The sequence below is a fragment of the Aulonocara stuartgranti genome, assembly GCF_965226115.1.
Source record: "Aulonocara stuartgranti genome assembly, chromosome: 23".
In the NCBI taxonomy this organism is placed as follows: domain Eukaryota; kingdom Metazoa; phylum Chordata; class Actinopteri; order Cichliformes; family Cichlidae; genus Aulonocara; species Aulonocara stuartgranti.
The window spans coordinates 20364580-20381679 of record NC_138958.1 but is presented as its reverse complement, the minus strand read 5'-3'; the positions used below and the strand labels follow the sequence as shown (position 1 = coordinate 20381679).

The window sequence follows — 17100 nt, the reverse complement described above, 5'->3', positions numbered from 1 at the left end:
AAAGCATGACAAAGCGTGTAATAAACACACTGGTCCACTGTGTCCATTCCATGCTTTGCCTCTTCAAAATGTGAAATGTACACACATGCAGAAGTTGCAGTAACAGCAGAGATATTTTATTTTAAGCAAATATTAACAGATTTACATGTAAATACACATTAGCCGCCTAGCCTAATAATTTCTGACGATTAAGGACCCTGGAATATTTTTGCTCACTGCTTTAAATATATTATCTCCTCCTGCTGGTAAGACAATTTCTCCATGCAGTAAAGCAATTTCTGCATGCATGTCCATTTCGCTTTTTGGAGAGGCAAAACACAAAGTGGACACGGTGGACCAACATGTCTATTACACTTTTTACTGTGATACTGGGTTGGAGCATCCAACCCGGCCGATTTATTTTAAAACTCATATTTCATATTTTGTCTGGATATTTCAGTCTTTAACTCATGATGAAGTTTTCTATTGCTGGTTTAGAAGATTGTTAACTAACTTTCCAACTCTTCCAGCAACAAATCTAATAAAATCCTTTTACATTATTTGTTCTTTCAAATTTCATCTACAGTCAACCTTCAGTCAAAAATAGACAACTGGGACAAGTGTAAGATCGATGACATAATATAAATAGGAAATCCACTGGATGGCAATTTGGTGCAAGGAGAGGCCTGTGTGCAATCATGTGGACTGTGGCAAGTCAGAATTTATTATGCTGATATCATGTGAAAGCAAACCAGTTTTCTTCCCAAACCTCTTGTGAACTCTGCAACACAGAGACACAGTCATCCGCAGATCAGCTGCCTCCATCTGAACAGATGGGAGCTGGTAAAAAGTATCAAAGAGAGAAATGAAGAGAGTTTACTCAAACTCAGAGCAACAAAGCAGCCCTCTCCAAGTCCACAAAAGCCATGGTTGGACAAACTCAAATATCCTCAAGAGGATAAAGAGTTGGTCCAAAGATCTGTGAAAGGACAAAAAAAAAAAAAAAAAAAAAAAAATCAGATTGTTCTTCCTGAATCCAAGGTTTGACTAATGGACAGATTCTCCACTCTCAAACCTTGGAATAGACCTTCCTAGGGAGGCTGAGGAGTGATTCCTAGGAAGGAGTAATCCCTCTGTAACTACAGCTCACCATCCAGCTCTCCTTCTTCAAAACAGGAATCACCATTCAAATCTGCCAAGACTAATCTTTGTGTTGGTGCTGCCTTAAACTTCCTCACGATGTTGCAAAGGAATATTAATCAAAACAGAGCTGCAACATCTGACTAACCGGAACTGTGGGTGACTATCTGCCTTAATGATGTCACTCCTAGTGATAGGCAAGTCATCTTCCTCATCCCCAGACTCTGCTTCATTTATGGAAGCCATGTCATTGAGGAGGTCCCCAAAGAATTCCTTCCACAGCCCAAATATATCCTCAGTTGAAGTGAGTAGCACCCCTGGCCCAGGCACTTATCCTTGGGCTTATCTTCATTGCTGTTTGTCTGGCCCCTCACCCAAGACCAATTTGCCTTGCGACACCCTACAAGAGGAAAAAGCCCACGACAACACAGTTCCTGGGATTTTTGGGAAACATAAACCTTGCCAATGCAAAAACGCAGCATTTCAGAGAGGGATCCTTTAAACTTTGATGTTAATGTTTTTCGCCTTGTGAGACTCTACCAGAGGAAAGAGCCCATGACAACATAGCTCCTGGGGTATAAACAAAAAACCTGTAAACAAAAAATGTTCACATCAAATATTAATGAATAATAATGACCACGTGCTTTAATGTCTTTTTAATTTCATATTCTCTCTCCAAAATTTCACAAGTACCTTGGCGCTAAACCAAACAGTTAATCAACTTTTTACGCTTTTCTGTTTCATCATTTAAGTTTTTTTTTTTTTTTAGAAGAACAAGCTTCTAAACAGTTAATATCACCCTGTTTTCTTTGACGCTAAATAGGGGATTTACGGGGATTTTTTTGACTCGTTGGTCTGGCAAAACAAGATAATTAAATATGTTGATTTGGGTTTCACTGAATAATGGTGGCTATTTTCAACATGAGAAGAAATTCATTACACATTGGAAAAGTTTGGCTTTAAGGCATTGTGCCAGACAGGTTTTATAAAAGAGGCTAAACATTGTAAAAAGGTTTAAAATTTAAACCCAAAGTAGTTTCTTGTTTATTAAAAAGTAAAAACTGAAACAAAATACCTATTTTGGTAGATAACCTTCACATTCCATGTCTTGATAGGATGTTTCTAATTTTTCAGATATTGTACTAATGCAAGAAAGCAGTCCCACATAGTTTTTTAATATCCACATTGAAAGACATATCCTGGTCAAAATTGACTTGAAGATTCCTCACAGCGTTGCTGGAGTCAAAGGTAATGCTATCTAGAAGAAGTATCTGGTTTGAAGCCATGTTTCTAAGATTTTTAGGGCTGAATAAAATAACTTCAGTTTTATTTGAATTTAGAAGAAGGAAATTAGAGGTCATCCAGGTCTTTATGTCTTTAGGACAGTCCTCAAGTAATTGATGTGTCTAGTAAGGCTTCATTGACTGATAAATTGAGGTATCATCTGCATGCCTTTGCTTGACACTGCCTAAGGGAACCATGTATAATAAGCCTATTCAAATGGCGGCCCGCGGGCCACATGCAGCCCAGAAGCAACTGCGAGTGGCCCTGCCTGTGGTCCTGGCAGAAACACAGAGAAAACGCAAAAAAGTAATTGATTAATTTTTTTTTTAATTCAAAATTCCTACAGCGTAGTGTAGACTGTGAATGCAACACTCCTAGTAGCCTAGCAATATTTAACCCACAATGCACCGTGATGTAAACATATTAAACTATTGTAAAGTGTAGAAGTAAATTTAAATCTAATTTGATATACAAAGAGGTGTTTACAAGGGTTATAGATCTAGTTATGTAGCTATTTGGTGGTTACGTGTTTTGATATTTACATGTTTACACATTTGAATGTTTACACATGCATGTTCAAAGCAGTAATATGTATGTGTTATATCTACCTAGTTGTTTTCCCTGCACTGAGCTGAGTATAAGAGTAAGGAGGCTGCTAAAAAACGTTATCCATCTCCATCTTGCTGTTCCTAATCATTCAGAGAGATTCCAAACCATCTAGTGAACCCTCACGTTACACCAGACCTTCCCAAAGTTTGGGGCCCGCCGAGCCATTGCAGGGGGGGCACGGTATGAAAAGGGGGAAAAAAAACCAAAACGCTTGGACACTGCTAGCACAGGGCGCCCACACAAACGCAAAGCAGGAGATGAAGCATCGCTGAATATGTTTCCAAACCAACTTCATTCCAAGCCAAAGACTAGAAAATATGGTGAAACATATCTTCCATTTGGTTTCACCTGCACAAGTGCCAGGTAGGTCTTCCCTGCAGAATTTGTTTTTCCTTCGTGGGGAGCACGCGTTGAGCTCTCCAAATCACGGACAAACAGTATCCCACATTCTTGATTTTTAGTTCACAAACACTTCCTGTATTGACTAACTCCTCCTGACATTTTGGAGATGTTAGCTCTTTATACAGTAAAGTTACAGTGGGATACAAATAACATCAGGCTGATCCTGCCACAATTTGTTCCCTGGGTTCAAATCCCGGACAAACAGTATCCCACAGTTGTTTATGTTCTTGAACCCATTTTGCACAGAGAGGCATTTTTTGAAAAATGTATTGATAGCAATGTTGAATATTATTACACAGGAAAAAAACAACTACACACCGTGACGCCTCTGCCGTTCTAAATGGAGGGACAGTAACTGCGTGTCTGTATGTAAGCGTGTAAAACCTGCAGATGGTAAGATTAACAGTAAACAATAACGTGGCGCACAGCGTGACGTCAAAAAAGGCACATACCTTTGACGTTGCGTGACAAACTCTGTATTCCTCGTCCACACGTAAACGCAAAAAATGGGTTTTAAAAAAAATCTCTGTTTTCGGTGATTTGAAATGCCGTTTACGTGAAAGGCCCAAATGCATAGAAACAGCTGCGTTTTCAAAAACCCGTGTAGGTGTGGACGTAGCGTAAAAGAGTTAGTAGTGTATTTTATTACTACCTGTAATTTATTGCAGTTTACTTGTATTTGCTTAATTGTTTACTAAATGTTTGAGGTGTGAAATAAACCGCAATGGAGCAAAATATGGGTGTGTGTGGTTGGAGGATGTGTGCACAAACACATTTTTCTTGTAAAACAAAGGGGAGCCTAGCAAAAAAAGTTGGGGAACCACTGCGTTACACTATCTTCGTAATGTATGATGCGACAACAGCATGTCTTTCTCAGTCCAAAAGCGTAAAATTGATAATAAAAACCGTCGGTTTAACCCTGCCTGTACTGACAAATACTTTTTTCCGCCAAATCCAAATGCCAAACCTATGTGTTTAATTTGCAGTGAGTGTGTTGCGGTACTTATGAAGGCACCACAATGACAAACACCAGACTTCCTGCTCAAACTTTCCAGAGAAATCTCAGGAGAGGGCTGCAAAAGTACAGTTTAATTGCGAGTTTAGTAATCTCACAACCGGAGTTGTACTACCATGATGAGGGTCCTGAACAGCCCAAGAGAGAGCTGCAGCTTCCTTTCTTGTTTGCTGGATCTTGGCGAAGAAGAAAAGGCCTTTCACAGTGTGGCGGAGGTGTGGTCCCGGGCGCGGCTGCAGGGGAGGAGTGGTGCGGTGAGCTCAACGGGGCGGTGCTGGAGACGCAGGTGAGAACAGCTGATGGCGTTTTGGACTGATGATGGTTTCCTTCCCTTTTATAGTGAGACGTATAGTGAGACGGGAGAGGAGCGGGAGATCAGCTGAGACCGACAGCTGTTAGACTGTGGCCGGTCATAACACAGGACACTATAAATAAATGTGGCATCTGGAGACAAAGACCTGTGCGTGTGTGTCCCTGTGTGTAGTGCATTTCACACCAGTGATGCCCAAACCCAGCCGGCGTGGGGATGTCTGACCCACAGGCTGCGCCGCCCGCCCAGCCTTTGCAGTTCCTGGCGCAGATGCTGGCGGAGGTGGCGAAGATGAGCCAAGACTAGGCAGCGGCCCAGCGAGCTCACCTGGCTAAGCTGCAGGAGCAGGCGGACCGGCAGACCCAGGTTCTGTAGCGGCTGGTTGGGGCCGCTGCTCTGCCGAAGCCCCCCCCCCCCCGCTGTCGGTTGCGATGCCCCGGATGGGTGACGGGGACGACCCCCAGGTTTTCATGGAGACTTTTCGTGCCACGGCGGAGGCCTGCCAGTGGCCGCAGGTGGAGTGGACTCCGCGTTTGCTTCCTCTGCTGTCGGGGGAGGCTCAGACGGCGGCCCTGAGTCTGCCGCCGACCTCGAGGGGCAGCTTCCAGGACGTGAGCCGGGCAGTGGTGGACAGGATGGGACTCACCCCTGAGGCTGGCCACGGAGGATCAGCCGTTTGCTTGGGCCTGGAAGCTGCACGACGCAGCGGTGCGGTGGCTGCAGCCGGGATCATCAGAGGGAGAGAAGCTGCTGGTGGACAAGGTGGTGCTGGAGCAGTTCGTGGAAGGGTTGCCTGCGGAGACGGCGAGATGAGTCCGGTGCCACCTTCCCGCGAGTCTGGAGGTCGCGGTAACGTTGGTGGAGGACCACCTTGCCGCTAGAGCGGGGAGCCCGGGGACGGCGGCCAGAGACCGAGCAAACAAGCCCCAGTGCCGGCACCGAGGCGCCGGGTACCTGCGCCAGGACAGGCAGAGCGGGCGCCGGCGCTGAGCCCCACTAATCCGTTTGCTTCGTTTGTGCCTTCCCAGGGATCAGAAATGAGTGGTGCCGCCCCTGAGCCACGGAGAGCAGCACAGACGCCGGGGCAGGAGTGCTGGAAGTGCAGGCAACCGGGACACCTGAGGAGAGACTGTCCTCTGATGGAAGTGGGGCAGGTGTTCTGCATCGCCGGTGCCCCAGCACCCTCTCCCGGTCCAGGAGGGACGTACAGCATTCCGGTAAGGACTCGAGGGGGTATACGCCATGCTTTGGTGGACACGGGCTGTACGCAGACCCTCGTGCACCAAAGCTTGGTTCGCCCCGGGGCATTGCTGGAGGCAGAATGGGTGGAGGTGAAGTGTGTTCATGGTGATGTTCACAGGTATCCCATAGTGCCGCTGTTATTAAAGTATAAGGGCAAAACGCATAGAGTAACGGCTGCGGTTAGCTCGCGCCTGTCGCATCCCCTAATTCTGGGCACGAATTGGCAGGGGTTTCATCACCTGTTAGGGCAGTATGCGGGGATGCAATCACGACCGTTAGTAGCGTGTAGTGTCTGGGATACGAAAAAACTCTGGAGCGAATAATGGCCCGATTTTATTGGCTGGGCATCCGAGCGGATGTGCGCCGCTGGTGCGCGTCCTGCCCGGACTGCCAACTTGTTAATCAGCCGGCCATATCAAAAGCGCCTTTGCGCCCGCTCCCACTCAGAGAGGTCCCGTTTGAGCGCATTGGTATGGACCTCATCGGGCCGTTTCATCGGAGTGCACGCGGCTACCGCTTTGTATTAGTCCTGGTGGATTATGCAACGCGGGACCCAGAAGCAGTCCCGCTGCGCAACATCTCTGCAAAGAGTGTGGCGCAGGCACTGTTTCAGGTCATCTCCTGAGTCGGAATCCCGAAAGAGATACTGACTGACCAGGGCACGTCGTTCATGTGTCGCACACTGCGGGAACTGTACGAATTACTGGGCATTAAATCTATTCGGACCAGCGTCTACCACCCTCAGACGGATGGGCTGGTGGAGCGGCTGAATAAGACTTTAAAGTCCATGATTCGTAAGTTCATTACAGAAGATGAACGCAATTGGGATCGCTAGCTAGACCCTCTGTTATTTGCAGTGCGGGAGGTGCCCCAGGCCTCCACGGGATTTTCTCCCTTTGAACTGCTGTTCGGCAGGAAGCCGCGTGGGGTGCTCAACCTGATTAAAGAAAGCTGGGAGGAAGGTCCGAGCCCCGCCAAGAATGAGATTCAGTACGTGTTGGACCTGAGAGCAAAACTCCACACTTTGGGGAGGTTGTCACGGGAGAATTTGCTCCAGGCTCAGCAGCGTCAGCAACGCCTGTATGACAGAGGGGCTAGACTGAGGCAATTTTCACCGGGAGAAAAAGTGCTTGTATTACTCCCTTCTTCTAGCTCAAAGTTGCTCGCCAAGTGGCAAGGACCCTTTGTGGTCACACGGCGAGTTGGGGGCATTGACTATGAGGTCGCTCGGTCGGACAGGGGAGGGGCCACGCAGATTTATCACCTCAATCTCCTTAAAGGGTAGAGCGAGGCTGAAACCGCTTCTCTGGTGAGCCTGGTTAAGGAGAGAGATGAGTTGGGGCCGGAGGTACCAAATTCCATCATCCCCGCCTCCCTCCCTTGTGATGACCATCTCACACAGGCCCAGAGAGCGGACGTTGTCGCGTTACAACAGTGTTTTGCTGATGTGTTCTCCCCCCTGCCCGGCCGAACGTCTCTCATTGAGCATCATTTTGAAACGCAGCCTGGCGTGACGGTGCGTTCACGGCCCTACAGGCTTCCTGAGCATAAACGGCAAACCGTACAGAGGGAATTGGCTGAAATGCTGAAAATGGGAGTGATAGAAGAGTTGCACAGTGCCTGGTGTAGCCCCATCGTTCTTGTGGTGAAGAAGGATGGGTATATACGGTTCTGTGTCAACTATCACAAGGTGAATGAAGTGTCACGCTTTGATGCTTATCCCATGCCCCGGGTTGACGAGCTCCTGGATCGGTTGGGCACGGCCCATTTTATCACGACACTGGATTTAACCAAGGGCTACTGGCAGATTCCCTTGTCTGCCGAGTCCAAGGAGAAAACGGCCTTCTCCACTCCGTACGGTTTGTACCAATTCGTTACGCTTCCGTTCAGCTTGTTCGGAGCCCCTGCCACCTTTCAGCGCCTCATGGACCGGGTGCTGCATCCGCACGCTGCGTATGCTGCTGCCTATCTGGATGACGTGATCATCCACAGCGACACCTGGGCGGAGCATGTGCAGCGGGTGGCCGTGGTTCTGGAGTCCCTGAGGAGGGCGTGGCTCACGGCCAACCCGAAGAAGTGTGCGGTTGGACGGAGGGAGGTGCAGTATCTGGGGTACCACTTGGGGGGCGGGCAGGTGCGTCCACAGGTGGAGAAGACGGCAGCTATCGCATCTTGCTCGCGCCCCAAGACTAAAAAGGAGGTGAGACGGTTTCTGGGGCTGGCAGGTTACTACTGCCAATTCGTGCCGGGGTTTGCGCAGCTGACCAGCCCCTTGACCGATCTCACCCGAAAGGGTGCTCCAGATCTGGTTCAGTGGACGGGGCCGTGCCAGGCGGCGTTTGTGCAGGTGAAAAAGTCTCTCTGTGGGAAGCCGCTGCTTCACACTCCTAACTTTTCCCTCCCTTTTGTTCTGCAGACTGACGCCTCGAACAGAGGGCTGGGGGCCGTTTTGTCCCGTTCTTTACATCAGCCGGAAGCTGGCAGAGCGTGAAAGACGATACAGCATTGTGGAGAAGGAGTGCTTGGCTATCTGGTGGGCGGTCGACTCCCTCTGCTATTACCTCCCGGGGCGCTCATTCACCCTCTGCTCGGACCACGCCCCGCTGCAGTGGCTCCACCGCATGAAGGATGCCAACGCCCGGTTCGGCCGGACGGCTTCCCGGCCTCAGTCGGGTGGTGGGGGTGTGTGGCGGAGGTGTGGTCCCGGGCGCGGCTGCAGGGAGGAGTGGTGCGGTGCTGGAGACGCAGGTGAGAACAGCTGATGGCGTTTTGGACTGATGATGGTTTCCTTCCCTTTTATAGTGAGACGGGAGAGGAGCGGGAGATCAGCTGAGACCGACAGCTGTCAGACTGTGGCCGGTCATAACAAAGGACGCTATGAATAAATGTGGCATCTGGAGACAAAGACCTGTGCGTGTGTGTCCCTGTGTGTAGTGCATTTCACACACAGATTGTGAAACAGTGAAATACTGCATGCTGGTCATGGTGGATGCAGTGATAAGTGACGAAAAAATTTAAGTAAGAGTGACATCTCCTATTAATAACGTACCCCTGTCAGACAGTTTCAAATATTCGTAGAGTTGAAGTTCTGGCTTTAGACGAGTTTGAAATGCTGTTAGATGATCTGAAGAAAACTGATGTAATGTCTATAGCAGAAGATGGGTTCACAGACAGAACTGATAATGCACATTTGTGCATATATGTCCGTTTTTTGGATGGCAAATTGCTCGGCTTATTACCGTTAGGGGGACACACAGCTGGCGAAATAATGTTTTAGAAGATTTCAGCTTTTTTGAGGAAATGGTCTGGAAATGAAGTGTGTCTGTATACTTGTATACTCCATCCATGGCAGAAAAAGTGAGTGGCCAGCAAAATATTTATTTTAATTTGAAAGGGAATTATCAAAATGTTTTTTGTTATTATTTGAAATGTGCAAAAACAAAAAAAAGGTTTGGTTATAGCTCCCTTTTTTTAAATGGACCTTTTGATGTGCATTTGTGAGAGGTCACCAGATTTACAGGGGGGAAAAGAATAAAAAAAATACTTGTTTTTCAATACAGTTGTGTGAGTTTGAAATTGATCATGATCTGGCCCAGATAAATTCCTCGGTTTGAAAATCTGGCCCAACTAAATTTTTAGTTGAGTAGCCATGATGTATAATATAATGCAAAATTGGTCCTAGGACAGAACCCTGTAGAACTCCATAAATAAACGTTGTATGTGAAGAGGAATCTCCATTTACATGAAGAAACTGGAGTTTCTTAGGTATACTGTATATGAATCAAACCATTACAGGGCAAAGCTTTTAATTTCTATGGCATACTCTAATCATTTTTAACTTTCACTAATGCTCTGTTCTATGATGAGTTCTGAAACCTGACTGAAATTCTGCAAATGAAATACTTCTCTGCAGACGGTCAGTTAGCTATTTTACAACTACTCTTTAACCCTTTAAGACCTACCATAGAACCAAGGCCGCCAGAGCTTTATATTTTTACATGCTCTAGAGCCATTTTTGGGAGCATTTCAAGTTGCTATACATCAATACAACTGTTATAGCCCATATTTTATGTATACATTAAGTCCATAGTAACTACATAAATTGCAAAAAAGTGCAATAAACTACAAAAAATCTTTTTTTTTTGTTTGTTTGTTTTTTTTTTTACATATATTTCTACTTGGACAAATTTAAGAGGTTTATCCCTCAAAACTTTAAATACAAAAAAGTTGCAAAAAATAGTTTACAACAGGAAATTTATTTTGAGTGTCTTTATAGTTTTATTTTTGAGATACATCAATTTTTATATACTGCAGGAAAAACGAAAAACAACCTTATGATGCAAATTTGCAAAGAAAACAGCATGTGCATCAAAATAAACTATTTCCAGCAGTGCAATTCGAGTTCTAAGCATCCCAGAAACTATTCAGGAAAGCATAAAGTCAAACATGACTTATAAAAACACCAGTATACACTTTTAAGGCCTACAAGTAAAAAACTACATTTTCCGCGAAAATGACGTCACTTCCGGTTTCGGGCAGGTAATGGCGGACATGCGATCATGCTGATGTCTGTTTCAATGTAGGAAGTGTTATGAACAGCTGATCGGATCGGCAAAGCGTGTTTCTGGAATATTATGTTTTTGTTCCTGCAAGCACTTTTTATATAGTTTTTGCAAAATTATATGTGGAAGGAAACCGTGACCTAGGACAAGCTGATGGCATAAAATGTAAGTACAACTCCTCCGGTTTCATATGCAAAAAAAATTATTGCGCTAGCTTACGCGGTTCCGGTTCTACAGGGATTTAAAAATATTTACGCAAAACGGAGCGTGCTGCTCTGACCGGCTTTAAAGGGTTAAATAATTCTTGAGGTTTTGCTTCCAACGACTCCTGGGTTTCACTAGATGACTTGGGTTTTGAAATACAACCATGCTTCTGTGACCCATAAAGCTAACCTAGTTAGCAAGTAGTTTCTACCCATTTGGGAGCCTCAACTTCCAATTTGTCTAACCCCTGCAAAATCTCTTATTTACAGATGTTTGACTTTAAACGCACGTGTTCACTGAAAGAATTTGGAGAGGTTTTTTTCTTAGTATTATCTTAGTGCTTTTTTGGTTTTAGGAAATAAAGTTGAATTTGGGCCCAGAAATGGTTAATAATATCAGATTTAATAAGCAGACATATCAGTGAAGTATTTCTCACTAAATAACATTTGCATTGTATTTACAGTCATTAAAAACATAACTGTCACAAGCTTAGTAACTGTTTATTTGATCAAAACTCACATGCAAACAAATTGAAACAGAGTCAGCTTGGAAACAGAAGTCCATATGGTCTCTGAAGTCTTGGTATGTAACAGATTTGATTGTTGACCTTCGTACAAGCCTCAGTTAAGCAAAGCAAATGGAAAAACAGCTCAGTTCAAGCTCAGAACAAGATAATGGAAATGGTTGCCAAAACTGCAGTAGAGCTGGTCGAACTACAACCACACACACACACATTTGACAGTTTGCCTAATTATTATAAAATTTCTTGAAGTAATATTTTGGGAACATCAAGCTAAAAGCAAACAGGCAGACAGACAGATCATTACCTTGTTAAAGGACTTGCGCCATTTCTATTATTACTCCAGCTGTGCGTTATTGAACAGTCAGGAGAAATTCCTGCAGCTGCAGACAGGTTTGTGTGAGTTTTTTTCTTTTTTGAACAGGATAAACAAAAGATTCAAATACCTGAAGTTTTAACAGTTTTTAAATATTCTATGGTTATTCAAAAGTTCAGTCACGCACGTGTTTATGAGTGGTTTGTTGGCACTAAAGTTGAAAATAAAGACGTGTGCGTGTTGTGTGAAAAGGTCAGAGACATTAGTCAGATTGGCTCAGAGACAAGAGAGGAAATATTCCCTTCAAACATGAAACCGTGCAGCAGCCAAAGTCAACAGTTCTGCTATGTTGTTCACCCTGTCAGAGACAAACGACTCCTCCAATGGCAAGTCACACATTCACATCCAAGCTCACCAAGAGCATGATTTACCTCTGATCTACTGAACAAGACGACAGGACAAAGGATCCTTAAAGCCACTGGCTATAAAACACCCTCAAAGAGATTAAAAAATGATAACGAATGATAAAAATTACTTTCAAATTTAAATAGAGTTGCAGTAAGTAACCACAAACTGATATATAATGAACAAATAATGATAAAACTTATTGTACCTTCATAGGTACAATGGCTTTGTGACTGGGACGGTAACTTCTAAAGAACTGCTGTTATACACTTGACTCGGTACTTACTATATGTTGTTTACGTTTGTTGTTTGTACCTTCTAGAGACCAATCTTGAAAAAGGATAGAAAGAAATACACTTAGTTGAGTCTTGGCTAACAAAATACTAAACTCAGCTTGCCCTAAGGCTTTACAGGGTTGATTAACAAAAACCAATGAACCACTTGCAATTTCCACACAAGCACCCACAAAACAACAACAAAACTAAAAGGAGTACTGTTGTCTACAATCATAGGAAGAGTAAGATGACAAAAATATCCTCAGCTCCAAATATAATTACATATTAATATAATGTGTCACTCAACATGCCTCTCCCATCAGAGCACTCATTAATTTCAGAGCACTACCAAAAGGAATTCCTTTGATGTCATTTTGATGAAACCCTGCAAAGAAATGACGCTTCTTCAGTGCGCAGTCCAGCACAAGCACGTCAGAATACTGTGCAAATCATTAAAAGCCCATTTTAATTGAAAATAATACAAAAGCAATATGTTGAATGTTTGGTTTTTGGAAAAAAAAAAAAAAAAGGTTATTTTGAGTTTGATGCCAACAACACATTCCCAAAAAGACAAGAGTAGCTAAAAAACTGTATTATGGTATTATGGTTTGACCAATCAGAATCTGAGATTCTGTTTGGAAATGATGGTCACTGTATCTTCTGGGCTAAAGAATCTAGTTATCTAGTTTCTGGTTAACACACTGTTTAAACCCAGCATTGGTGGTGGTATAGGGTATTAGTATACATAGCACTGGTAACTTGAATATTGTAAAAGTACTACAGGGAGTGCAGAATTATTAGGCAAATGAGTATTTTGTCCACATCATCCTCTTCATGCATGTTGTCTTACTCCAAGCTGTATAGGCTCGAAAGCCTACTACCAATTAAGCATATTAGGTGATGTGCATCTCTGTAATGAGAAGGGGTGTGGTCTAATGACATCAACACCCTATATCAGGTGTGCATAATTATTAGGCAACGTCCTTTCCTTTGGCAAAATGGGTCAAAAGAAGGACTTGACAGGCTCAGAAAAGTCAAAAATAGTGAGATATCTTGCAGAGGGATGCAGCAGTCTCAAAATTGCAAAGCTTCTGAAGCGTGATCATCGAACAATCAAGCGTTTCATTCAAAATAGTCAACAGGGTCACAAGAAGCGTGTGCCCAAAAGCACAAGGTGTGCAATACTCAGAGACATGGCCAACGTAAGAAAGGCTGAAAGACGACCACCACTGAACAAGACACACAAGCTGAAATGTCAAGACTGGGCCAAGAAATATCTCAAGACTGATTTTTCTAAGGTTTTATGGACTGATGAAATGAGAGTGAGTCTTGATGGGCCAGATGGATGGGCCCGTGGCTGGATTGGTAAAGGGCAGAGAGCTCCAGTCCGACTCAGACGCCAGCAAGGTGGAGGTGGAGTACTGGTTTGGGCTGGTATCATCAAAGATGAGCTTGTGGGGCCTTTTCGGGTTGCGGATGGAGTCAAGCTCAACTCCCAGTCCTACTGCCAGTTTCTGGAAGACACCTTCAAGCAGTGGTACAGGAAAAAGTCTGCATCCTTCAAGAAAAACATGATTTTCATGCAGGACAATGCTCCATCACACGCGTCCAAGTATTCCACAGCGTGACTGGCAAGAAAGGGTATAAAAGAAGAAAAACTAATGACATGGCCACCTTGTTCACCTGATCTGAACCCCATTGAGAACCTGTGGTCCATCATCAAATGTGAGATTTACAAGGAGGGAAAACAGTACACCTCTCTGAACAGTGTCTGGGAGGCTGTGGTTGCTGCTGCACGCAATCTTGATGGTGAACAGATCAAAACACTGACAGAATCCATGGATGGCAGGCTTTTGAGTGTCCTTGCAAAGAAAGGTGGCTATATTGGTCGCTGATTTGTTTTTGTTTTGTTTTTGAATGTCAGAAATGTATATTTGTGAATGTGGAGATGTTATATTGGTTTCACTGGTAAAAATAAATAATTGAAATGGGAATATATTGGTTTTTTGTTAAGTTGCCTAATAATTATGCACAGTAATAGTCACCTGCACACACAGATATCCCCCTAAAATAGCTAAAACTAAAAACAAACTAAAAACTACTTCCAAAAACATTCAGCTTTGATATTAATGAGTTTTTTGGGTTCATTGAGAACATGGTTGTTGTTCAATAATAAAATTATTCCTCAAAAATACAACTTGCCTAATAATTCTGCACCCCCTGTATTAATGGTGAACCACAGTTATGGGTTTAGGGGCAAAACATGCTGCCAACCAAGTAGGGATTGGAACCAGTTCTCTACAAGAAACAAGTTCCCAGTAGTTCAGTTCCTTAGAATTGTTAGCCTGCTTGCCTATCATTCCCACTTATCAGTTCTATTTGCAGTTGCTCTACAATCAGCTGATTTTAGTCTGTGCGCTGGAGGAGGAAAATATTTGCACAGTCTGCAGGGTGGATATGGACAATACCTTTATTTTTATTCTATAAAAGGATAAAAGTGTGATAGTAAAGTGTATACTGCATCCAAGACAGAAACATCTGCATTGTGATGCTACAACTTTGTATCAAGCATCTGCACAGACAGCATGCTAACACTAAGGCTACGTTCACACTGCAGGTCTTAATGCTCAATTCCGATTTTTTGATCAAATACGATTTTTTTGTCTGCTTGTTCACGCTACAAATAAAATGCGACAGCAAACGCGCTCTAGTGTGAACCCTCAAAGCGGCCCACATACGCAAAAGAAGACGTCACACACAACGCACTCTGTTTAGACCCAGAGCAAACAATATTGTTTGACTGATGGCCCTTAATATAAAGACTTCGGACTTTACGTTTCCCAATTTTTTGCTTTAAGTTATTTTGTTATTTACATAATAATGTATATAACCTAATAATGATCCTTATTGCTGTTTAAGAGAGGAGCGGTGCTTCAAAGGATAGTTGCAGATTTCTGTCAGAATCTGCAGATTATACAGTATAAAATCTCCAACGTTGTCTTCCCAACAGTTTCACTGACATCTACGCTGGATGGCCAGGAAGCGTTCACTATGTCTTCTCGGGCGCGTCTCTGGCACTGATAATTGGCGTCTGTCTTGTGTTAGTGATGTAAAAGACGGATTTAATGCGACATGACCGTTCAAACAGCAGTCGCTTTGTGTTGGTGTATAAGAAAATAGTCTGCAGATTTATATGGTTTATTGGCAATTATGAGACAAAGACATTTCAGGTAATTTTAAGGAGAAACACTGAAGTAATGTTACGAGTAGTGCAAAGAATTACTTTCTCTTTGGGAATAATTAAGTAACATACTGCTTTACTTTTAAGAAAAGTCTAATTTTGTAATACATTATAAACAGTTGACCACACAGCATTGAATTAATTTGTATGAATGTGATTTCTTTTATGTGCTGGTTAGCGATGGTGGTGACTCTTAAAGACACTGCAATAGAACCCCTAATAAGAGAATCGAGATGAACTGATAAGTGGTATCAATAATGGAATCCCAATTGCTAAATTCTTGTCCAGTCCCATCCTTAAATCCAAGCTATGTGTTTTTTTTAGGGAAGGTCTTGCTTATTCAGTGAGACTACACCAAACACCATTCTGCAATGATCTAAACACTCATGATCTTGATTGCTTGCATTTTGGACATATCCAGATCTCACAACCATAAGTTCAGGCTGGAATAAAGGTGAACTGGTAAATTGAAGAATCTCTCTTCACCACTGTATTGCTGCTGAAGCCACACCAATACTCCAATCCATCACATACTCAATCTTTCTACCATATGTGAATAAGAACCAAACATACTCGAACTCCCTTGTGAGGAACTCCCTCGCTTGGGGGAGCCCTCTCCTCCAACCCGAGGAAGCATTCCACCATTTTCCAGAACTCCCATAGTCTCAGACTTGGAGATGCTGACTCTGATCAGAGCTGGTACTAGGCAAAGGGCTCCAGTGCATGCTGGAGGTCTTGCTCTGATTAAAAACCAATAGAATCACATGATCTGTAAGAAGCAGGGATGCTATCCTGAGGTTTCCAAAATGGATTCTCTCCATATGTCAGCTATGCTATCAAATCCTGTCCATGAATATGAAGCTTATGCATAATTTCAATAAAGATCTGTAATCACTCATCTGCCTGCTTTTCTTGGATGTTAGGCTGCTTTTCTGTTCTAACACTGACCTCTCCTTATTTAAATCACAAACAGGAGATGAGCGACAAGCATGGAGGAGTCCAGCATCCACTGAAAACATGCTTGACTTTGTGTGAAGGATGTGGAAACAGCTCTCTCTTTGGTTATACAGGGTGGTCCATTTATATGGATACACCGTAATAACATGGGAATGGTTGGTGATATTAAAGTCCTGTTTGTGGCACATTAGTATATGTGGGGGGCAAACTCCTCAAGATGGGTGGTGACCATGGTGGCCATTTAGAAGTCGGCCATCTTGGATACAACTTTTGTTTTTTCAATAGGAAGAGGGCCATGTGACACATCAAATTTATTGGGAATGTCACAAAAAGAACAATGGTGTGCTTGGTTTCAATGTAACTTTATTCTTTCATAAGTTATTTACAAGTTTCTGACCACTTATAAATTGGGTTCAATGTGCTGCCCATTGTGTTGGATTGTCAATGCAACCCTCTTCTCTCACTCTTCACACACTGATAGCAACACCGCAGGAGAAATGCCAGCACAGGCATCCAGTATCCGTAGTTTCAGGTGCTGCACATCTCGTATCTTCACACCATAGACAATTGCCTTCAGATGACCCCAAAGATAAAAGTCTAAGGGGGTGAGATCGGGAGACCTTGGGGGCCATTCAACTG

The 17100-nt window shown here is 43.7% G+C and overlaps 1 protein-coding gene across 2 annotated transcripts; it reads left to right on the top strand.

Moving 5' to 3' along the window:
• Window positions 1–983: 983 nt before the first annotated feature.
• On the top strand, window positions 984–9634 carry LOC309700884 (uncharacterized protein). 2 transcript variants are annotated; one of them, XM_082524784.1, is made up of 4 exons: window positions 984–4715; window positions 5768–5956; window positions 8398–8514; window positions 8784–8803. In XM_082524784.1, the coding sequence occupies exons 1-3, from the start codon at window positions 4434–4436 to the stop codon at window positions 8470–8472; spliced, it is 546 nt and encodes a 181-aa protein (XP_082380910.1). In that variant the 5' UTR covers window positions 984–4433; the 3' UTR covers window positions 8473–8514; window positions 8784–8803. The 2 variants fall into 2 exon arrangements, with proteins under 2 accessions (XP_082380910.1, XP_082380909.1); XM_082524783.1 differs by having other exon boundaries at window positions 8398–9634.
• The last annotated feature ends 7466 nt before the right edge of the window (window positions 9635–17100 follow it).